Here is a 24,333-nt window from a genome sequence, read left to right as displayed (position 1 = left end):
TCTATGATCATGAGATATTTGCAACCCATGATTTCTTCATTGAGCTATCTTGGTTTGGATTTCACCTAAAGCTTTTCCTATGGATTGTTGCTATTATGGTGCTTGTCATTAATCCTAGTTATCAATGTATCCTCTTGCTGTAAGAAGTTTTGATATCTTTGCTTTCAATTATCCTTGTTTCTTTTAGTGGTTGGTTGTCGCCTCATATTTGTTGAGATGATTTTCATAAGCCCACTACTATCTTGTTTTTCGTTGTTGTTTTTTCCAACTACTATGCCAATTTTCTGTCCGGAGGCTCTTCAATTATATTCTGATAGTAGTTGTCATTCTTTTCTCCATTCTATTCTTCCGTATGAGCTAGTTCTTATTCTATTGTTTCGGATGCTTTGTGATATTGCTCTTTTGGGTCAATCTTGTTGTTCTATCAAGATTGTGGTGTTCCCTTGTTCTGTTTAGTTGTTTGTTATGAATATTGTCTATTTCTTCGATCTTATCGAATTTTTTGTCCCATTTTCCTACCGAAGTGTTGCCGAAATTTTCCGTGAATTCTTGCTTGTTTCTCAAATCATTTCTTGTCTCCTTGCAACCTTCAAGGATTGTTGGTTTCACTCATTTGTCAAAGAAGCGACTGAGTTTTACCTCTTGTGTTTCTCATCCTCTCCCCCCTTTCATTCTTGGATCTCGGGGCGAGATCCTCTTGTAGTGTAGGAGAGTTGTGACAGCCCGAGATCGACGTTCCAGAAGATTTCCCCTTCTTTTCCGTTTCCGTCGTGTGATTAGAATTATTCGTTGCATCATCATGTAGTTTGCATCGTGGCATTATGCATGGCATCACGTCATCTGTGTTTTTCGGTGTTGCTTGTTGCTCCGTGTTGTTAGGTGTTAGAGCTTTGTGAGTGTGACGTCGTTTGTTGGCATGTTGAGAGTGGGTGCGTGAGAGCCACCTCAAAAACCCTGTTGCACCGCGGACCTAAAACCCTCCTCTCCCCTCCTAATTTTTTTTTGTGGTTTTGCTAAGTCTTCGTTTTAACCCCAATTTAAAAAGGTTCGTCTTCCTTTTAATAAAAGTCCTATTATTAAATGTGGGGGCAACCCTTGGGTTTTTCTTTTATTTCTCCTCTTGTTTTATTTTACAAATAAAGTCTCATTTTCTTTTCTCCTTTAAAAGGGGTTTATTTTTATTCTCTTGTTGAAGGGTTTTATTTTATTCTTAAAAAAAAGGTTTCATTTTATTTTTGTAAAAAAAATGCCCAATCTATTTTATAGTTGGGGTATATTTTTAAAGGAATCAAAAGGCATTTTTTTATTTTTGTTAAAACCTTTTCTTTTGTGGTTGTTTTATGTTTTTTTTAAAAAGGATAAAGGAGGAGCCGGCCCAGGCCCACCAAGGCCCCTCCTAACCTAGCGAGCGAGGGAGGCTCAGCCGATCCCCTTCTCCCCCCTCTCGCGCAGCCTCCCCAAGCCCCTCGTCCCCGTGTTCCTCCTGCCCGACCCCGTGCCGACCCCGCATCCCGCAGCCGTGGCCGCGCGCCGACGCCGGCTGCCCCTGCGCCGCGCGCCGCCTCGCCTGGCTCCTCTCGCTTCCTCTTGCCGAGCAGCTCCCGCCCCATGCTGCTCGCCCTCGCCCTCGTCTCCTCGTCGTTCCCCGCGCGCTCGTCGTGCGCCGCCTCGCCATGGCAGCCTTGGCCGCTGCAGGTCGCCTCATCCTCGCTCTGTCGCCGCCTTGCCGTCTCCCCGCGCGCTGCGGCCTCCCTCTCCCCGCCGGTCGTGCCCCGCGTTCCCGGGTCGCCGCACATGCCTCTGCCGTGGCCCAAGGTCCCGCGCCCGCCAGCAGCTCGTCGCCGTTCCGCGCCTGCGCCATCGTTCCTCGTCGTGCCGCCGTGCCGCGGCCTCGTCCCTCTTGAGCTTGCTGTTGCCGAGTTGCCGTGTGTTGTGCTGCTGCTCTTGTGCCTGATGTTGCCTGCTTGCGTGCTTGCTGCCATCTCTGCCTTAGTTGTTGATGTTGCTGCCTTATGTTGCCGAGCAGTTCCTGTTGTCTGTTGCTGCGTTTTGGTGTTGCTGTCGAAGGGTTGCTTTGCTGCTCGCCCCGCGCTGTGCTGCTGCTTGTAGATGCTACTATATGTTGCCGTAGCTTGCTTGCTTTACATGTTCCTGTCGCCGTTGCTATTTGTTGCTGCTGTCAGATGTCGTTGCTAGCTGTTAGTTGCTGCCGCTAGTAGCCGTGGCCTCCGCTCGCCTTTGCTCGTGCTGCCGCTTGCCGTCGCCGCGTGCACCATCCCTGCCACCGTGGGTCGTCGACAAATTCGCCGAGACCACGATGTCCTCGACGACCGCCGAAACGTGTTCGACTACTGAGGTGAAGACCGTAACCGTCGCCGAAGACCGTGTACCACTACTTCAACTACCGACGCGTGTACGACTACTTCCACGACGACCACGACTTCCACGACGACCGTTGGTCCGCTACGACCCGAACCGCTTCGAATAGCATGCTTCGAAGGTATAACGTTGAGACGTTGTCGTGTACCGTGTACAAGTGATGTATGAATATATGTTTGTATGCACCGTATGTTGCCTATTGCCCGTTGTCTTCTTTCGTCATGCCTCGACACATGGGAACCCGAGATACGGGATCACCCCATCTTTATTTACCGTTCCCGCACGCGTTCCCAGTACGTTGGCACGATTGCTCGCCGAGTTATCGGGATAGGAGTGTTGCCATGGCATCGTTTCCGTCTTGCCGCCATGGTTCCCTTTCGCTCGCCGTGGCGACACCTGTTTCTTTCTCTTCTTGCACGTGATGTTTGAACTTGCATGCATGTCGCATTCATGGCATGATATATTGTGTTGCATGCCTCTTGTGCCGTAGCTCCGCTCTTTGTTCCGCAAGTAAAACTGACTAGGATGACACGTAGGATCATCGCTTCACCCCTTGCCATGTTAACAACACTTAATATTGCGTGTTAAATAATCGGGAGTGAATTAAATAATTAATCATGGAGTTTCGTCGATATGCAACCCGTTGCATATCGAGCTTCACCTAATGTGTAGAGTTTGCGTGAGGTGAATTGCCATGCCATCCCTTGCATCATTGAACTGATCATGCATCATATTAGGTTGTGCATCATGTTGTGCATCGTGTGGTGAATATCTATGTTGATGTTTGTTTCCGGTTTGCTCTGTTCCGATAGAGTTCCGCAAGCGTGTCGGAATGTGAGGACCCGTTCGACTACGTTGGTTCGCCGACTTCTCGGAGTCATTCTTCTTCCAAGCGGGATCTCAGGCAAGATGACCATTTCCCTAGATACCATTACTATCATTGTCATGCTAGTTATTTCGATGCTTTCGATTATGTCTCGTTGCCTACCACCTGTTAAATATCAGCCTCTCAACAATGCCATGATTACCTTCAACCTGTTCGACCTAGCAAACCACTGATTGGCTATGTTACCGCTTGCTTAACCCTGTGTTAGCGTTGCTAGTTGCAGGTGCAGTTGCTTCCATGTGATAACATGGGTTCCTTTTCTTATCACCCTATTTAAATGCTATTTAATTTAATGGACCTATATACTTGGTAAAAGGTGGAAGGCTCGGCCTTTCTAGCCTGGTGTTTTGTTCCACCTTTGCCCCCTTAGTTTCGGCTACCGGTGTTATGTTCCATAAATGAGCGCTCCTAACACGATCGGGGTTGTTATGGGGACCCCCTTGATAATTCGTTTTAGATTAAAGCTGGTCCGGCAAGGCCCAACATTGGTTCTACATTTGCCCAACATAATAATTTTGTTAACACTGAAATGCATAGGGCGTCATGAACCCGAGGAGTAATTTTACAGAAACAGGGGGGCCAGTGCTGATGGTGTTGGTCCCAAACGGTCTGCCTGCGGGGCCACCACGGGGAAACTCGAGGTTTGGCACCCGTAGCTAGTTCCATCCATCGTGTCCTGAGAACGAGATACGCGGCTCCTATCGGGATCGTCGACACGCCGGGCAGCCTTGCTGGATTAGTTTTACCTTTGACGAGATATCTTGTGCATCGGGATTCCGGTGATGCTTCGGGTAATCTCAGAGTTGAGGTTTTCCACTAGGGAATCCGACGAGATCGCGAGCTTCGTGATTGAGGATTTCTATGCGGCTTGTGGTAATTTGTGATGGACTAGTTGGAGCACCCCTGCAGGGTTAAATCTTTCAGAAAGCCGTGCCCGCGGTTATGTGGCAACGTGGAAACTTTGTTTAACACTGGTTCTAGATAACTTGAAGTTAACTTAATTAAAATATGCCAACTGTGTGCGTAACCGTGACTGTCTCTTTCGTGAGTTCTTTCTCCGATCGAGGACACGGTGGGGTTATGTCTGACGTAGGTAGGTGTTCAGGATCATTCATTTGATCATCAGTAGTTCACGTCCGCTATGCGTAGATCTTCCCCCTCTTATTTCTTGTACTCGTAAGTTAGCCACCAAATATATGGTTAGCCGCTGCTGCAACATCACCACTTAACCATGCCTCACCCATTAAGCTTTGCTAGTTTTGATACCTTTGGAAATGAGATTGTTGAGTCCCCTGTGGCTCACAGATTACTACAACACCAGTTGCAGGTACAGGTAAAGATTACTTGACGCGAGTGCGTTGATTGTTCATTTGGAGTTGCTTCTTCTTCTTCATCGATCTAGGATGGGTTCCAGGCCGGCAGCCTGGGATAGCAAAAATGGACGTCGTTCTTCTTTTGTCGTTTATTTTCGTCCGTAGTCGGACCCTGCTCTTACTCTTGATGATTATGTAATGTACTGATGTGTCTCTGATGTAGCTTGTGGCGAGTGTAAGTCAACTCTGTTATATACCTCTTCTTTTCAGTACATGTACTTGTAACGATATCCATTCTTGCGACACGACGAGATGCGCTTCTATCCCTGACGAGGCCTTCGTGCCAAATTGAGGATAGGGTCGCATCTTGGACGTGACATTAGCATTGCGCGCGATCCTTTGAAGCATGAGCTCACCAAGCATATTGGTGTTGATGCTTTCTATGTGCGCGCTGCTGTGCAGGATCAGGTTGTTGCTCTTCAGTATGTGCCTTCCGAGTTACAGTTGGCGGATTTCCTGACGAAGGCCCAGACTAGAGCACAACATGGCTTTTATCTCTCCAAACTCAGTGTTGTTCATCCACCATGAGTTTGAGGGGGGGTGTTAGAGTTATAATATAAGTCATGTACCCTTTTGTATTTATCCCAATATATAAGGGGTTTCCTGCATATAGTCCATCACCTGTACATGTATATATACTGGCCTATGGCCTCATGGGAATACAAGTTGCTTATTCCTAACAGGAATAAGTGCTTTGTTCTGGGCTATATGGAATACTAAAAAATGATATGATTTTTAATGACAAGAATTTCAATAACTTTTTGCAGGTTATTTACATAGTCAATGTGATCGCTACTCGTTCATGCGGACTTCAGAAAACTTTTCGATATTGGGTGCAACCGATGGAAGACGGTCGTATGGGCTATCTTCAGCCGGTTTGGATGACAGACTAGGTGTATAGGCATCGTAGCTTAATTTTGGTCTCGTCGGATGTGACGGTTTTCATCTGCTTTTATACTATTTATTTATTGCTCAGCTCGTGAGCTTGTTGTGGAACCATAACTTTGTTTTCAAACCTTTTAATAATATGGATGTATGCATCGATTGATGCAGAGGTCGGAGGTTGTGTTTCTCCTTTTTCCCAAAAAAATAAAAACTACCGCACTGTCGCCACTGAGACATTTAATTTCATACGGGTCATCAGTAGGACTAAAATAATCGCGGGCACAACACATCACATACCATCTTCAGCTCATACCAGTGACAGAAAAACTCCAGCTTAATGGGTTGAATGAAATCTCGGAACTAATCTCTACGGATCATATGCCTATCGCACACTGGCTTCTCCTTTGACCATTCTCAAGATCAATCACAGCCGGTGACATATCAGAGTACGAGTGCAGGTTACTCATGCCACCTCGTGGAGAAATCTCCATCCCTCGATCCCTCCCAAATCTTGAAGCAGAAAATAGGCCATTCCCTCTCACTGGTTACATGTCAGACGACCGGTTCGCGTACTCTTGAACCAGTGCTCCAAAGAGCGACGGTCTTTCGATCAGGGCGGCAGGCCGGTCAAACTCCTTTGCTAGTCCTGATAACAGTGATTCACAGTTTAAGAGATGATATTAAGAAGAAGCAAGTTTTGGTGTCCACTTTCTGAAACTGAAAACATAGTACGTATATGCCAACAATGTTTCAGTGTATGCTTCCTGAAAGAAAGGGCATGCTGAATTTCAGGTGGTTACCTGCATCAATGACAAGGACTCTGTCGCAATCCATGACCGTCGGTATCCTGTGGGCAATGCTGATGATGGTGCACTCTGCAAAATCTTCCCTGATGATCCTCTGAATCACGGCATCGGTTTGGGAATCCACCGACGCGGTGGCCTCGTCCATGAACAGTATTTTACTGTGTTTCAGCATCACCCGGCCTAGGCAAAGCAGTTGCCGCTGTCCCACACTCCAGTTCTCGCCGTTGTCGACAACTAGGTAAGCAAACATTCGAAAAAACAAAACAAAAATCATTAAATGTTTTTAAAAACATATTTTGGCATGTCAATGCGTTAGTTTGTTCATGCAGAACATCATGTAGAATCGAAGTAGTGAGCACTAAACTATAACTAAGGGTACCTGATGCATCAAGCTTTTCCGGTTTTAATGTCACGGCTTCCTTCAGCTGACAACGGTCCAAGGCCTAAAAATGAAGCAGGTTCAGATTCTGAAGACAGAAGATTTTGGGAGATAAAATGAGTTTAGTATTATCTGACAAATACCTGCCAAATCTCAACATCAGAGTACTCCTCGAGCGGGTCGATGTTGCTTCGGATGGTACCTTCAAAGAGCACGGGCTCCTGAGGTATGATTCCGAACCGAGACCTCAGATCATGGAGTCCTAAGGTGCAGATGTCGACGCCGTCGATGATGATCTTCCCCTCGGAAGGCTCCACTATTCTGAACAAGGCCTGGATCAGTGTTGATTTCCCACTGCCAGTCCTACCAACAACTCCAATCTTCTCTCCTCCGTGTATGCTAAGCGTGATGCCCTTGAGTACTAGTGGAGTGTTATGCCGATACCTAACCTGAATAATGAATATACACATATCACATATGCAAGTTCTTGTTCAGGTCATTTTTTTTGTTTCAGGACAAAGTTAAATAATGCCTCATGAAGAATTTACCTTGAGATCGATGACTTCGATGTCACCTCTTGTTGGCCAGTTTGCAACAGGTAGACAGTCCTTGATCCTCCATTCTGCCTCACACGGGATGTTTACGAATTGCTTTATCCTCTCGACTGACACCATCTTGTTTTCGATGAAGCAACTCATCCATACGGCCCAGAACAAGACTGAGTTGAGCGACAGACCATACGAGAGCGATAGACCAACAAATTCTGCATCACAAAAATGTCTTAGAAACTTCATCATGAAAATGGCTCCAATGGAGTAAGTCAACAACAGGTCTCTTCATCATTACACAAAAGCAAATTGATGAAGAAAAGCCAGAGAAGAAGCATAATTACCTGGCTGGATGAAGCTTTTGGGCAGAGTGACCATGAGCAAGGCAGTGAAGCAAAGAACAAAGCTGCCGGCCAGCTCTAGCCGGAAACCGAGCCACTCGTTGGCGCCATTGTTGTGGAAATCCATCCTCAAGCTAGAATTGACCCGGTTAAGGTTCTCCTGAAAGAAGCCATCGCCCTTCCTGAAGCACCTGATGGTCATGACACCCTGCACCGTCTCCGAGAAGTGGTGGATCACCGGAGCCTTGGTGATGGACTCGAGCCGCGTCAGCTCCCTCGACGTCGCAAGGTAGTAGCCCTGCAAATCAAATTGGAATCAACGTTAAGGTGTCCGAGAGTTCTTGCATTGCACGTCGGACTGAGGTGGACAACTTACCCGGTACCACAAGTTGAGTATGAGCAGAGGGATGATGGCGATGACAGACGGCCAGGCCACCTGGCATGTGACAATCAGCACGCTGATGACGGTGATGTACATGGAGACGCTGAGCCAGACGAAGAATGGCAGGAAGAGGTCGACGTTGGTCTGGTCGGAGGACGCCCTGCTGAGTATCCTGCCGGACGGGGTGGTGTCGAAGAATGACATGGGCGCGTGGAGGATGCTGTTGAGGATCTGCTTGAAGAAGGAGTTGGCGGTCTGGAGGCCGATGAAGGCCACGAGGAAGGACCGCCCCGAGACCAGCACCACCGACGCGGCGGCGATGATGGCGTAAACCTCGATGAAGAGCGTCGGCCGGAACGACGCGGCGTTCCCGGCGTCGGTCTCGTAGGCCAGCCAGTAGTCGCTGGCCAGCACGGACCCCTGCCAGGCCACCGACACGGCCACCACCAGCGCCACGCCCCACCACCCAAACGCCTCCGTCATGTACTGCTTGTACACGGCCAGGCTCACGTGCCCGCTCGCGCGCTCCTCCTCCTTGATCAGCCGCGCCGACGCCTTCTCCGCCACCACCCCGTTCGCCTCCCCGCTGCTGGACGGCCTTCTGCCACTGCCGTTGCCGGACGGCTGCCGGGAGACGGCCGGCGTCTCCCCCTTCTCGTCAGACACCGGCGCCGCGCTCTCCACGAGCTCCATGGAGCTGTCGTGCGCCGCCACGAGCGCCGCGAAGTCGGAGCCGCGCTGAATGAGCTCATCGTACTTGCCGGACTGCACTATCGTGCCTTCCTTCATCACCTGCACACAAGCGAACATCATTCCTCAATTTCATCTCACTGCAAAGGCAAACAATGCATGAGCCACTTTGCCGCTTGAGAATGTGCCGGCATGCATGCTTACATATATGATGTCAGCGTTGTGCAAGAAATCGACTTGGTGAGTCACAAGCACCACAGTCTTGTCCTTCAGAGCACCTCTAACACATTCCTGCAAGAACATGACTCATTAAGCAACTACCATTACCAAACCAAGCACTCAGTTGAGTCTAGCGGCCTAAGGCTCTAGATAGTAAAATGAACTACGTACCTTGAAGATCTCGCTGCCGGTGTGCGCGTCGACGGCGCTGAAGACGTCGTCGAGGAGGTAGATGTCGCAGTCCTGGTAGACGGCGCGGGCGAGCTGGATGCGCTGCTTCTGGCCGCCGCTGAGGTTGATCCCGCGCTCACCGATCTCCGTCTGGTCGCCGAACTCCATCATCTCCATGTCCTTCTCGAGGCAGCACACCCGGATCACCTCCTTGTACCGCTCCCCGTGCATCGGCTGCCCGAACAGGATGTTCTCCTCGATGGTGCCGTTCTGGATCCACGCCGTCTGGGCCACGTACGCCGTCGTGCCGCACACCTTGACCTGCAAAGCAAAGAGATTCAGAATCGATCATTCAGTGTCTGTCAAAGCATCGTTCAGGTGCAGCACACATTAGAAACAGATTGTGCCTACTCTCCTAACAGAAAATGATAAACAAGAGCGAGAGTATGTAAATGCAAGTCTTGGTTTCATCGCTGGAAAATGAAAAAAAAAAGTCGGAATGAAACAAAATTTATTTATTTAACTTGCATACATCAAACAATCACTAAAAAGTAAACAGCAAGGTCGTCTGTCTGAATGACATACTACTACTTCAGAACTTGTGCATCTAGTGAGACCAACAGAATTTTGGTTCATAGAAACTCCCAAGTCAGCATCAGAGAAACGCAGCATTCAGAGAAATTTTGGTTTCTTCACGGTGCAGTCTGCATATTTGCGTATGATCAAGACAACAGGCAAAAATAAATAAATCCGTCGGAGGTCCAACAAAATCTGTCTGATCTGAGATTTCAGATTGCCTTTATCGAGTCTACAAAACAAGGGCCTCTGGTCTGGGTGTGGTTGTCCGTAGGCATACCAACTGAGCTCACAAGAATGTGAATAGACCGCACCTTTGTTCTTTGCCGTCGTTTTGATCGATCATGGCAATCCAACACCAACCCCCAAATCCACCAAACATTACAATCGCAATCTTTGATATGAAAACGTTCAGGCGTAACCGCGTAAGCCAGGTCCTCATAAAACAAGGCATTATTTATTTATGGTAGTATCTTGCTTGTGTGGAGTAGTATACGTCGTTTTCATATCAAAGGTTGGTAGTACGAAAGTGGCAGCTTCATCATCAAGAAAGAAAAATCAGGATGAGGTCCAATTAGGGCAGAGTGAGTAATAAACGCATGAGCCATCATAGGACTGACCCCGCCGTCTTAATAGCTGAATGGACCCGTGGTGGCGTCGAGATCCAGTCGTGCAGTTCGGTCCGAGAAAGAAGACTTCATTGATGCGTTCGTGCCAGCAGCTTGCCTTTAACCAGACAAGAGAAGGCGAAAGAAGACTTCATGTGGTATCAGTAGGACTGTCAGTGTCAGGCACTTCCCATTCCATCAGAGCATCGAGTTGTCCGCCCGTACGGTTGCTGCTGGAAAGTTGATGCCACCGATGACGACAAGTCCATACAGCAACACTAGCCGCCGCCTCAATCATGCAACCGAAGGCAGACTCTCTTCTCCCACGTGGGTCTATTAGGCATCGCACGCTGCAATCGCTGCAGCGGCGAGAGAGAAAGATTCGAGGCGAGGGGGAGGGGACAAGAACTAAACGAGAGCAAGATCGGCCATGATCGCCGTTCAAAGTTTGGCACTCGTAGTACTCATGGCAACATGCATGCAGATGCAGTGCGGATTCGACCGCTCATGCATTATGCTGTACGCGTAACTGTAAGAGATGGACGAATACTAGCTAGGAGCACGTACCTTGCCGGAGACCTTGCGCATCTCGCCGAGGATGCAGCCGAGCAGCGACGACTTGCCGGACCCGACCATGCCGACCACGGCGGCCAGCTTGCCGCTGCGGATCTCCAGGTCGATCCCGCGCAGCACCTCCTTCCCGGCCTCCGTCTCCTCGTCGTCCCACGTGAACACCCCGTCCTTCGCATGCACGGCCACCCCGCCGTCGCGCGACGCCGCCGCCGGCTCCCTCTCCACCGCGCCCTCGTCCAGCTCCGGGCTCGTCATGTACCTACCACACCACATGCACCATCAATCAGTTCATCAAACCCACGAAGAAGACGTAGACGTGCATGCATGCACGATCATATACATGACATGCATAACGTACGAGTCGAGGCGCTGGAGGGAGATCATGGCCTGGGAGGCCTGGATCATGGCCTGGGGGAAGTTGCGCATGGGCTCCTGGAGGATCTTGAAGAGGGAGGTGGCGGTGAAGACGAGGCCGGCGTCGAGGGGCACGCCGACGGCGACGCAGGTGCCGAAGACGAGCGCGGAGACCACGGTGGGCGCGCTCCAGAGCACCACGATGTTGCCGGAGATGGAGTACATGAAGCGGGTGAGCCAGCCGAACTCGAGGCGCCGGAAGCGGCCGATGCGCGCGTTGAAGTGCTCCTCCCACGCCTGGAACTTGATCACGCGCATGTAGCTCAGCATCTCGTTCGTCGCCTTCATCCGCCGGTCCCGCTCGCCGGACAGCGAGAACTGGTACCGGTTGTTCCGGCGGGTGCCCAGCAGCACGAACGCCATCACACCGAACACGCCCACCAGAGCCGACGTCACCGGCGGGCCAAGGTAGATGTACAGCAGCCCAAGCGCCACGCCCACCTGCGTCGCAATCAACAGGGGAAATGCATCAAATCAGAATTGTTATGTAATTCTTCCAGTTGGCTGTTTCTCTTGTTTTATTCTTCTTCAACTTATTATTGGAACACTTTTTGTCAATAATGCTATAGTGCTATACTGTACTCATGTGTGATGTTTCAAGAAGAAACGACTTGTGTGTTTTTCTGTGTGCAAAAAGCAAAATCGGATCCAGATAAAGGTTACTATTCAAGGTTTTCCATGTTGTGATTTTTTCACTGAAATTAACTAGAAGTCATTCATTCATTAAACTTCGTATTTGAGAACATCTACAGCCGGACTTCTTAAATAACTCCTCATACGTCCGTGGACGTCCTCCCTCGGCAGTGACCGAGTAAAAAAGCGAAGGGAAAAAGTGGCCCAACCGGACCTTCGTATCATCCATATACACGCGGACTGTCCGTAAACCCTCGTAGCCAACTCAAATATGAGGATGATATGACGCGAACCCATCCCGAATGTGCCCGGTAAGTCTGACACATAGGACGCGACGTCATCCCGAACCACTTTTTTTATTCATTCTTTTTTCTTTATTTTTCTTCTTCTCCATAAAAAATGTGTAAATGATCAGACATATAAGGAAGACAGAAAAAATATAGCTGTACGAACGGATAAATAGGGGACACGTCCAATTAGTAACTGACATATGGTATCCGCGGGAGTTTGAGGGCGCGGTTTTTTAGGCGTAGCTGGATATGCTCACTCAACCATGTTGGCTACATCTTGATTACTACCTTCGTCCAAGTGTATAGGACATGCGCGTGGTTCTAGGTTATCAATTTAACTAGCTAAATATATATTATATTTGATAAAAAATACATATTCGAAAACTATATCCTCATATGAATCTAATGGTATACTATTTATTACATATAATATATACTTAAGTAGTTAAATTAACAATCTAGAACTACGCACATGTCCTATACACCCGGATGGAGAGAGTACCTTTTTGCAATTCTTTTTGAAATGTTTAGCGGGTGCGTCTAGACCCGGGTTCCAAAGATCCACAACCTTTAAGAGAGTATCTATATTGAGCGTCTTGTGAATTCACCTATTTTCTCACTTATATTGTGTAGAGTTGAAAAATTGCAACAAAATGTCCGCGTACACATACTCCACCAAAGAGCCAGAGTTGGTATCACTAAAACATCATGCAGATTTTCTCGGTCCATGAAAAGATAATACTCCTACTTCATGCATGCCTGCACCAATGCATGTGTCGGCCCACGTGCAAAATATACAATTCTTCTGGAAGCTGGTCCTGCCTGGAGGATCAGTCCAAGGGGAAAAACACAAGGATACAGATTGTAGCTAGACTGAGTGCATCTCAAGTTCTCAACCACTACCGGGCACACATCAACTGAAGTTCACACAGAGAAATCAGTACGTAGAGTATTAATTAACTAATGTACTCGTGACGGCGACTGGTCACATACTCACATGTCGTAAGCCAATTAAACCTACGGGTCCAATCCAACCGATTTCTGACCAGAGCGGCAGCAAGCCAAGTATAGCGTCCAAGTAGAGTACGTCCGGCTCCAACCAAAAAAAATATGATGTATAGCCTATACGTATACGCATACGCATACGACGCATGGGGTATTGGCATACGTATATGAATGGACGATTGAAAGAGAAACCAAACAATTTTATCAGCCAGTTTAATTCAGGTAATTAGTTAATGGGCTTTCTGCAAAAGGAAGGTAATCGATGAGAGTATGGGCCACGATTGGGACATGCTATCAAATTGAACAGCCAAAACGTTTTTACATTTTAAAACAAAGTACGTGCTACTGTATAACTGCAGTGCGAAGGTCGCTGTTTTGAAGGTGACGAGAGGGGCTTTTGTTTACGGAATAATTCATTACGATCGACGGCGACTACCTCCATTTCCATGCGTATCACGGATGATTTTTCTACGATGATCCTTGGTCCTTACGGCTACGGTACTCCAGCCATAAATACTTGTTGATGGCTGCCATCGTGACCGGGTCGACTCTGACCGTCGAAAATGAGCTTTCCGCAAAAAAGAAAGGTGAATAATGAGCTTGAGATCCCATGGGCCATGTGGGACGGTTTTAATGGCAATGCCGAGGTGAAGGTCGTTGTCTTGGACGAAACGAGGGAAAGACTTGCGTTTACGAAATCATTCATAAGAAGGTCCATGCGAACCACGGAGGAATTATCTACTATGAGAAGAATCTTGGTTCTTGCTTACGGCAGCCATTGCAAGCGGCCCCAAAACGCAACGAACCAACGAACGAAACGTAAGGCTTGACCGGAGGAGATAGGGCTTGTGTGAACCGCAAGGCGTGCCAAATCCGGGGATACGATCGCTCACGGGACCGAAAAGCTACAAAGAAATGTGAACTGCCACGCCGTGCCGTGCTCTCACTTGTGGCAGGTACTAGGAGTACAATGATGGATGAATGAGTGACTGTGCCCAACGTGCCGCTGGAGGACAAAAAGAAGAAGGAGAAATCATCTTTTTCTACTCTATATTATCTCAGAAGCAAGGAAAATGGCATCAGCAAATCTACCGTAGCCAACCCCCAGGTCACGTCAGTTGATATACTTGTTGTTTTTTTGCGTTGACGTCACTGAATACCTCATCGCCGGCCTGATTCTTTCTATCCAAGTTATGGGGAATTTCCAACGTATGGTTGGAGCCGAAACAAGCTCGACGATATTGCCAATGACCCCCGTGAACAAGAACAATCATGCATGCATGCATAGTAGAAGTACCACTAGGAAAGCAACTGATCAATGGAGTCAATGGACGTGTGGTACCTGGAGCGGCATTAGCCAGAGGTAGTGGATCTGGAGCATCATGTCGGAGAGCTGCTGCGCGTCGACGGCCATGTAGTTGACGATCATGCCGAGCCCGTGCTTCTGCCGGGCGGAGCACGACAGGCGGAGGCCCTTGCGGTAGAGCGCGGTGATGAGGGCGCCCCGGATCTGCATCCCCAGCTTCTGGCAGTGGAAGTTGTACTGGTGGCTGCACAGCGCCTCCATCGCCTTGGCACCCAGCAGCGCCAGCACCAGCCGCGTCCCCTCCCACAGCGGCCGCCGCTCCGCCGCCGACGTGAAGCTCACGAAGCTCTGGATCAGCGTCGGCCCCACGTACATCACCGTCAGCCGCAGCAGCGCCAGCCCCGCATTCAGGAGGAACAGCGGCCAGAAGCACCGGAGCAGCGCGTGCCGGACCGGGTTGTTGTCCTTGCGCGCCCAGGTCGACGGCCAGTGCGAGAGGAAGAGCGCGTGCATGCGCTCCGGCCTGTGCGCTGGTGCCAGGGTCGGCACGTCTGACAGGTCCAGCGCTGAGCGGTACCCGCGCTGGATCAGCGGGTTCATCCACGCCCATGACATGCGCGACAGCCATGACGCGCTCGCGTACGGCGTCGTGTTCTTCTCCTTGCCGTCATTGGCTTCTTCTTCTGACCGGTCGTCAGCGGCGGCTTCGGTGATCCCCGTGGCGCCCAGGATGGCGACGACGGGGAGGGGGAGGGACAGGACTAGCGCCACGATCGCGAGCGCGTCGTCGGGGAGCGCGCCGGCGCCGGACGCGAGGCGCGCGGCGGCCGCGCCCGCGAGCAGCGCGGTGAGCGCCGACGCGGCGAGCCAGAAGAGGCGGAGCGTGAGCGGGTGCGTCGCCGCGCGGAACCGCTTCTCGTGCCCCACCAGGGCGGCGCCCGCGAGGTGCGCCGCGCACTGCAGCGCGAGGAACACCGCCTCCTGGACCTCGCCGCCGCCCACGCCCCGCGTCACGACTGACAGAACGAAAAGCACGCCGTAGAACGCCGCGAGGCCCGCGGATGCCGCCAGCGCCACGACGAACCCCGCGCCGGCCCGCACTGCCCGTTGCCTCCCCCGGTCCAGCAGCGGCTTGTCGGCTCCGTTCTGGCCGTTGCCGTTGACGGCGCCATCCCTCCGGCGGGACAGAACCTTGCCCACCGCGAGGCAGAGCACGGCGACCAAGAACGCCGCGGCCGCCGCGGAGAGCATGAGCCGCTGCGAGCACGTGGAGAGGAAGAGGAAGCCGGCCCAGTCGAGGACGCCCGTGGCGGCCCCGGAGGGGAGGCCGCAGGTCCTCGTGGTGAGCCACCACGGGGCCGTCGAGGCGAGCTCCATGGGCGGATCAGCGGCGGCGCATGCAGATGCGGAGACGGGGTAGAGCAGAGGAGCTCCGCGGCGCGCAGGGGTTGGCCGTCTGGTCCTCGGGAGGAGAGGAGAGGAGAGGAGAGGGGACGAGGCTTCCTTGGTTTCGACGAGCCGCGCCTTTGTTTTTGGACAGTAATAAACGAGGCGCGATTGGCAGCTACTGCGTGGCGATCGTTTCCCAGCTGCGGGTGCAGAGCGCCAGCGAGGGTAGTTTATCACAGTAATTAGAAATTAAAAGGGAAGAAGGTCCCACCCATTTAAAAATCAGAGAAGAAGAGGTTAGTTATATAGGAAAAATCTTAATCACGTGTAATCCTTTATAAATCTTTATATGTTTAGTATTTTTAGTAGTAGTTTATTGGTGGAGTGGAGTGCCGTCCGGACTCCGGAGTCCGGAGTCCGGAGTGGTACGAGTATCTTGGTCACCTGGGAAGGAAGCGACTCCATGGCTAGCTTCCCACAGCCACTAGCTGGCGTCGTGGCATGGATGCGAGCCACACTTGGCGGCTACTGCTGTGTGGATGGCCGTAAGATTGATCGACGAGAAAAATAAGAGCTTCTCCAGCCGCCTCCCCACCCGCACCCAATAGCCTCAACGCATTTTTTTTTTACGGCCGACGAAAGAAAATACCTACTCGTGTCTCAAGAAGCCCAAATTTTATCAGTTTGGATATAAATTGGCGTCGTTGGATCCAAACCGAAGACATCGCGCTACGAGGCGACCGGGGGCGTCCGGGAAAAGGAATTTGACACGAAAACAAAACCGCACGAGAACCTCCTCATGGGCACCCTCATCAGCGATTGCGTTTCGTCATCCTTCGTCGTCCTCACCGCATCGCCTCGTGCGATTCAATGTTGTCGTCGGGTTCACATCCTTTCATCGATGGCGAGCCACCGTCGCACGTCACTTGTCTTTCCCGTCACACGTCCACACCCGCCCCTTTCCTCACACGTGTCTACACCGCTCCCGCCCTCTCACCGCTATAAAAGCCGAACTTCGTCGCCGCTTGCCGCACACCAACCACACACCCGCCATCTCTCCGCCCACGCTCTAGCGCCGACCATCTCCATCTCGTCCAAAACCCTGAGGGTAACGCCATGGCAGAGAGGTTTCCCGGTGACGGGGCGGCGACCAACGGCTTCGGCCGTCGATGGCTGCACAAATGGGAGGCCCGCGTGCTGCATGAGGTGAACTACTCGACGCCACCAGACATGCGCGTACGGGGCGCGTGGCAGCTGAGCCCCGACGGCGTCCCGGTGCCTCCGCCGCCCTCCGACGCGGAGCGCCCCGCGCGAGATCGAGGTGATTCGGGCCACCTTACCGGAGGACACACGCAAAGAACCATGGTACGCGGCGGACAACCACGCGATGTGGACCGCGTATTTCTAGCGTCACCACACCGAGCAGCTGGCGTCTACCAACGGCGGCCCCAACGTCGAGGGGGCCCCACAACATGGAGGGACACCGTCAATGGGGAGTGCCTGGGCAAACTCTCTCCACCGTCCTCGCACACATCAAGGGAGGCAACAAGCCACGGTTGGAGGACCCCGTACCATCTTTCTCTTGCCGCAGCGGGAGCTCCTGGTTGCCGAGCAACATGGACCCACCATCCTCGTCGTCCTCTAGCTCCCTCTCCTCTGTGACGACGGCGCCACTCGTCCCCGACAAGCCCGAGCCATAGGAGACGTCGCTCCGCCAGCACAGTCGCGGCGGCAACCTCATCATAAACGAGGGCCATCACGTCCCTTCCGCTCCCCGCGACCACATTCGCATGGTGAAGCCGAAGAAGGAGTCGGCGGCCGTGGTGAAGCAGGAGCACGAGGACAGGTCGAAGATGATGATTGCGGGGAGGTGTCATGGTGGGGATCAGCGAGCTTGTGATTTGTGGCTACATGTCGCGGATGGGGTCGGAAAAGAGGGAAAAATGTGTGTGAAATTACCATGGGGGCGAAGATAAGGTCGGGTATGGTCACATTGGCTCGAGGCGAAATATGGGAACGACAAGTTGGGTTGTACAACAACTCAACATGAGATTTTCCCAGTTAAATTCAGTTTCAAGAGTTAAAACTTTGTTTCCAAAGTTCGACAACAGAGTTTGATGCCATATTCGTAGGCATCTTGAAGATTTCACGTTTTGATTAAAAATTATCTTTTTGCGACGTAAAATTTGCTCCAAGCACTTGTTTGGGCCATAAAATAGGGCACGTGTTAGAGATCCTCTAATAGTACATATGTAATAAGCACTTCATTTGTATTGTATGAGTTAACAAAGGTGTATTGGATAGCATACATGTATTTACAACTACATTGCTTTATTAGTTTAATAACCACTTCGTTTGTATTAAAGGGCCTTTCACCTTCAATGCGAGAGAGGCGAAACCAAAGGCCACCCGACTGCCACCGTCCTCTGCCAACGACTCGAGGGGGTTCCTCCTCTCTGTGCTAGTTGCTCAGACGGTAGGAGAGGAGGGGAACTTGTCGTATCATTGATGGTGCGTAGTTAGGGTTAGGGCTAGGTTTTCTTCCTTCCGTCGTTTTGGTCTTGACGGTTATGGTGGCAACAACGTGGAATAAATCTGCTTTGGATTCGATTTCGATGGGTTGTTGTGAGACGTTTGTCGGCGGATTTGGTAGCAGAATGACCAACCGAGGCTCGTGCGGCGTCTGTGCAGACGTCGAGATAGAATTGATGCGCTGGCTTCGCCGTTGTGGTGACGCTTGCTCCAGCGTTGACATGGGGTCATGGAGCTTTTGTAGGAGCATGATGACGCCAGGTTTATAGGTTCTCATCGATGGTGGCGCTTCATCGTCATGGTTCAACAAGCCGACACAAGTGGCGATGCAGTTCCATTTAGGCTTATCTCCGACGTGCTGGTTCTCCTAGACGGAAGATGGTGACTTCTCGACGTCTTTAATTTGTGTGCAAAACCAAGGGGTTCGCTGGCTCTGGCAAGGAGCGGTGGCGAAGGCAACGACGACACACCTCATTCCGCATTGGTGGTGGTGCTAGATTGGTTCCCTAGGGTGGTATTTGTAATTTCCTATTTTCATGGGGGTGTGTTGTACTACTGCTTATTTTTAGTATAATCTAGGCTCCCTCTCGCAAAAAAATTCACTTCGTTTGTAGGGTGCGCGACAGGAGAGATGTATGCATGCACTGTGGATGATCATCGACTTGGATGGATGGAACAAGTGTGCTCACGAAGGATCACCCTCCGCTGCAGCAAGCGGTGTGGGACTTGCACGCACCGATAGATCATCTGATGATGGATTTCTTTTGGATCCTCCTCCGCCTCTTGTTTTGACCCGAGAGAGGCGTAGAAAGCAAGCATGGGAGGGGGCAACGAAGAGAGAGGTAGGCGAGGGAAGGGGCAATACCGAAGGAGCAATGACGAGGATGGTGAGGGCGATGAACCCTAGAGGGGAGAGGGACGTTTCGGAGAAGGATGAGAAAGACCAAGCGGGGTAGGGGTTGGTCAAGGGTTGCGTTTATTTGGTGGTAGGCAATTTGATGTGTTTAGGAGGAAGGGGAATGAAAACTACGTGTGAGGGGCTGATGATAGGTAAAGGTCCTATGTTTGTTTTCAGTTCATAGGGGAAGGCTAGAAAAACAAGATGGAGGTGAAAACCGTAGAACAAACTTTTATTTAATACTCCATTCGTCTCAAAATAAGTGTCTCAACTTTATACCAGCTCTAGTATAAAATTGTACTAAGCTTGAGACGCTTATTTTAGAACAGAGGAAGTAGTAGGAATATGTGAGGAGACCTCCTCCATTTCATTAATGCCCTTTTTTTTAACACAGTACAGACATATATGCTCATATATATGCGCATACAATCACTTATATGAACGGACACACGCATATCTTATCCCTATGAACACTTGTGAGAGACTGAACCGACATATCATCTTAAGATTTACGAAGTTATCGTAGCGTCTCGTCATCGACGGAAGCATCTCCTCCATTCAATGCGCATCGTCGAAAATTCTAAAATAAATCCAGAAATAATAGGCGCATCAACACTTGAACCGTGGTGGGCTGAAATAGCATTGTTTTTTTAACCACCCAACTATAAGTTAGTTCGTCATTTCAATAATGCCCTCATGTGTAGAGTTTTTTTTTTTGAAGGCTGATGTGTACAGTTGTTTATAAAATAGCGTGGAGTAATTCAGTTTCACAGTTGGAACCATCTCCACGCTATAAGGTAATCAAGTTTTTAGCTTTATTTTTCGTGCTGGAGCCGGAAAAAACTGAGTATTACTCCGTGAGTTCCAGTCACGCTATCCTTTTCAGATAACCACCGTGAGTTCCACTCAAAAATTAAATAACCACTGTGAGTCACACGTCCATGGGCCTTACGTCTGACCTGTGGTGCTACACCGCACTTGCCGTTTCATTCAGCCCACACACACACAAGCATAGGACCATGGGCCGTTTGGGGAGTGAGAGCAAGCAAGCATTTGAACCCGTTCGTTTGGCACCAGCCACGGCTGTCTGTTTCTGTTTAGTCCCACACCGCTTGCTGCAGCGGAGGGTGAGCCTCCGTGAGCTATAAAAGAGTGAGCGGGTGAGCCGTTGAAAAGCATGATCCTTCAGGCAGCAAAGGGAGATGATGAGCGGTGTCAGCTCGCTATATGCGAGAGGGGTGTCCGCCCCAACTAAGCCTGTTACGACAATGGGGCACCCCAATGACTTACCATCTGATCCCGAATTTATTTATTTTTTAAAAATTTCTCTTGCTGAGTTTGCTGCTTTCTTCTCTTTTTCCTCTTTGTGTTTTTTCTTAAAGAGGAATCGTCTCATATAGATGGCAATTTGAGTCTGAATCTACTACTGCTACTCCTCCTACCTGCTGTTATTTGCGCACATTCTGCTAGACTGATGACCAGCGTTTGCTTGATCAACCATAATTTGTGCTCGGCTGCATTGTTAGAGGGGGTCCTTCTTTTTTAAAAAAATTAAAGGATGTCCTGAGAGTGGATTCTTAAAGCACGGGCTTTCTGACACCCATTATCCTTACCTTTCAACATTGCTTTGAGATCCATACGATACAACTAACTTACAACATCAGATTTTCTCTTTGTTGCTTCATCTAAATAAGACAACGTCTCGACTTCAAACTTTGCAAGACATCAAAACAATCCAACTACAATGTGGGAAAAAACTTTCATATTTTTCGGCCCAACATAAATATACGAAATTACCTTTTTATATTAAAACATGACATTTTTTGTATTTATGATGCATGAAAAAATCTGGTGTTGTAATGGCTTCGACGTTTTCTGGATGAGATGAAGGACTGAATCTCCCTTGTTTTGTTTATCATGGTCTGCTGCTGAATGAAGCCTGAGACGTTTTACAGAGCTTGTTGTGCCTGCATGATGCTGGCATCAAGGAGCAACTAGTGCGCTTGTTTTTTTATAGAGCTCTATATACCTTGCTTCTTTTCGAATGTTCAGTTTAAAACTCGAAGTCAGTTGCCTGATAGATGATCTTTCTTTGCAGTTTATGGCCCAACGTGTGTTTGTTTGAATGTCCTGTTGTTTGTTCATTCATGCATGGCGGCTCTGCACATTACTCCCTCCGTTCCTAAATATAAGTCATTTTTAGAGGTTTTACTAGGGAACTACATACAGATGTATACAGACATATTTTAAAGTGTAAATTTCCTCATTTTGCTCTATATGTAGTCTCCTAATGGAATCTCTAAAAAGACTTATATTTAGGAACGGATGGAGTAGGGGTTTGTGCAAATTCCGAGAGGTTGGGATTACCAATTTTGTATCATCTAATTCACGCTCTTGTGTTTCTACGCTTTGGCTGCTGAGATGTTCATTTGGATCAAATGTTGCTGCTGAAGATTTTTCTTCATCCTTCAGAGGTCTCATAAACTTGTGTTTGGTTAATTTGCACAATGTGGATCTTTGTAAGGCCTTCCACTATGTACGCCAAAACCGGTGCTAAATTTGCTTTTTGGGCATTTGGCACCGATGCCCTATATTGCCTAACCAATGCCAAATAAAAATTTCTGGGCACCGGAGCATCTACTTGATCCGAAGCCAAATCCTACAAAGCAATAAAGTGAGGCATGGAAGCCCTGTGTATGTGGCAGGAAGATGCTGACAATGAGGTAACTTAGGCTGATTTATACAAGTTTATTTATATATGTGGGCCTAAGTTCCAGCCGATGTTAGATTCTTCAACATTGTGTGATCGGTACTAAATTATTTTCATCAGGCATCCCTGTATATGTGGCATACTTTTTTAAGTTTTAACACCGGACACATAGTGGAAGGCCTAAGGTGCCATGTTCTGGTTTATTTAACATGATGTTTTGGAACTTTTTTTCCTTTTTGCACCGAGTTCAAAACTTGAACATTTAGCAGGCATTGAGCAAAGTAACACGAGTATCGAATACCCCTTCCTCAAGGTACTTCATAAACCATCAGAAGGTACTCACTGTTTTTTTCCTTTTGAGATGAGAAGGCAGTAGGTACTCACTGTTGAAAACAAAATACTCCTAACTAAATGAAGGTACTCACTGTTTTTTCCTTTATAGATGAGAAGGTAGTAGGTACTCACTGTTGAAAACAAAATACTCCTAACTAAATTAGGACCTAGATGAGGTTCAAACATTGAATTCTAAAACAAATCTATGGGTACCATGCAGCTGCTCTACAACAATAGTTGATCATAACCAAACATTGCATGGTTTTATAATGGAACAGTTGACCACTCCTAATGAATAATGTAAAAAAAAAGAGTGCTGGTTATCAGTTATAAGATGTCCATTACTGTATTTTCTCAAATAAACTATTAGAACTTTCGTATCACAAGAATTATGAGACATGTTTTTTTAGGAATAGCGACACGGTGTGTATGTAAGTTTCCTAAAAAAGCATAAATTTTAAGAAATACTACTTGTGTATTTTTCGAACAAAATAAAGAATATCTTAAACGTTTCGGTATATTAAAAAGTTATCCGGAATAATAAAAATGCTCTGCAATTCAAATATTTATGAATTAAATAATATATCTATTTAAAAATGTTTCGGAGTTAAAAAGTGTTCACGGCCATGAAAACTTATTTTAGAAAATGTTCTAGAATTCAAAAATGATGTGGAATTTATAGAACACTCACAAAAAATCTATTTAATTTAATTTTTAAAATCACAATTTAGATAATTCAGGAATATTAAAGAATTTCAAATATACTTGAGTTTCTACAAATATTTCTGAATTTCAAAAGGGCGCTGCTTACGCGTCCGCTGGCCGATCTTTTCAAAAGATCGGTCGGGGTGCTAGCATAGATTATGTAGATTTTTTTTCCACCAGATATAGTGTCAAAAAGTGGCTCATGAGTCTTTTGCAGCATAGATTATGTTGATTTTTTTGCAACAAATTTTTTTATAGAATATTTTTTGCAACAAGGATCGTGTTGTGGAAACACCTGAAGATTTTTTTTTGCAACATAGGTTGTGTTGCGGATTGTTTTTTGCAACATCGGTTGTGTTGCGGGATATTTTTTGTAACAAAGTTCTTGTCGCATTGTTTTCGCAATAGAGATTTTGTTGCAGTGATTTTGTTGCAATTATTTTGTGCAACATAGATGATGTTGCAAAATCTTGTCTAAGTTGTTGATAGAGGCGAAGTTGTCCATGTCTTCCGATGAGATCGTGGGTATCATTTTGCTGGAGTAGACTTTGACGATCCGACTACGAATGTGTGAAGACGTCGCGCCTTAGCAATCGCTAAACAAACTCCGAGAGGTTATTGACCACGCCGGAGCACGATCAACCTGACCGCGAAGGTCTGTTTCCTGCACGCAAATGAAGAACAAGCAAGAAACTAAGATGCAATCAAGATATTGCGAATATAAGAGGAAAGGTTTATGGATGAAGGTGGGTTTGTGTGACGCCTTTGTCTGGTCGTAGAACACAAACGAAGAACGTGAAGTTGCAGTTATGGCGAACTTGTAATCTAAACAAAACCCTCAGCGAAAAGCTACTAGGTTGATCTACTTATATAGGAGCAAGGGGTGGCAGCCAAGGAGGTGGGAGGACATCCCAAGGCAGCCTAAAACTAACCCTAGGTCGTACAAGACCTATGGGCCCAAGTGGAGGTGGTGCAACACCTTTGGACTTGTTGTCTGACTCGGATTCTGATGCAACGTCATATTGTTTGGTCGATATCTCCACGCTCCGAACGAATTTGAAGGTGATTCCAATTGGGCCTGAAAGCAAATAAAATCTACTTTGCAGACCAAAAAGAATCACGCAATTTGGAGTCTGGATGAAAAAGTTGAAGGTGTTTTGGTACAGGTATGTTTGTGCAGTCCGAATCTGAGTCGAGAACGTGAAAGATTTGGACTCTATCTTCTCTTGGGCTAAAAGTAACGTGAGAAAACTTCTTGAACAACAACTAATTATTTCCTTTGACATGAGAGGACCTCTTGAA

General features: G+C 48.5%; 1 protein-coding gene and 1 non-coding gene across 2 annotated transcripts; one reads left to right on the top strand and one right to left on the bottom strand.

Moving 5' to 3' along the window:
• Positions 1-5,764: 5,764 nt before the first annotated feature.
• Positions 5,765-16,063, bottom strand: LOC123452947 (ABC transporter C family member 14-like). The gene is made up of 12 exons (XM_045129693.1): positions 14,501-16,063; positions 11,175-11,671; positions 10,811-11,075; positions 9,060-9,380; positions 8,874-8,960; positions 7,974-8,771; positions 7,601-7,895; positions 7,257-7,471; positions 6,852-7,157; positions 6,709-6,772; positions 6,324-6,563; positions 5,765-6,169 (listed from the first exon to the last, which is right to left on the bottom strand). Exons 1-12 carry the CDS (start codon positions 15,839-15,841, stop codon positions 6,069-6,071), a joined length of 4,530 nt encoding a protein of 1,509 aa, XP_044985628.1. The 5' UTR covers positions 15,842-16,063; the 3' UTR covers positions 5,765-6,068.
• Positions 16,064-20,480: 4,417 nt separating this feature from the next.
• Positions 20,481-20,584, top strand: LOC123400537. The gene has a single exon (XR_006610771.1). It is a non-coding gene; the product is annotated as a small nucleolar RNA Z279/snoR105/snoR108 (small nucleolar RNA).
• Positions 20,585-24,333: the final 3,749 nt, after the last annotated feature.

This window comes from Hordeum vulgare, chromosome 5H (assembly GCF_904849725.1).
Source record: "Hordeum vulgare subsp. vulgare chromosome 5H, MorexV3_pseudomolecules_assembly, whole genome shotgun sequence".
NCBI classification, from domain to species: Eukaryota; Viridiplantae; Streptophyta; class Magnoliopsida; order Poales; family Poaceae; genus Hordeum; species Hordeum vulgare.
Note: the sequence above shows the minus strand (reverse complement) of the source record. Positions and strands in the feature narration are given on the sequence as shown.

What these genes read in the sequence shown, in the direction of transcription:
- LOC123452947 (XM_045129693.1), bottom strand. Translation starts at nt 15,841, where the DNA reads ATGGAGCTCGCCTCGACGGCCCCGTGGTGGCTCACCACGAGGACCTGC. An exon ending in TCCCTCCAGCGCCTCGACTC is followed by an intron (nt 11,076 to 11,174) that starts GTACGTTATGCA and finishes GTGGTGTGGTAG; the next exon opens with GTACATGACGAGCCCGGAGC. An exon ending in CCGGCAGCGAGATCTTCAAG is followed by an intron (nt 8,961 to 9,059) that starts GTACGTAGTTCA and finishes ATGTTCTTGCAG; the next exon opens with GAATGTGTTAGAGGTGCTCT.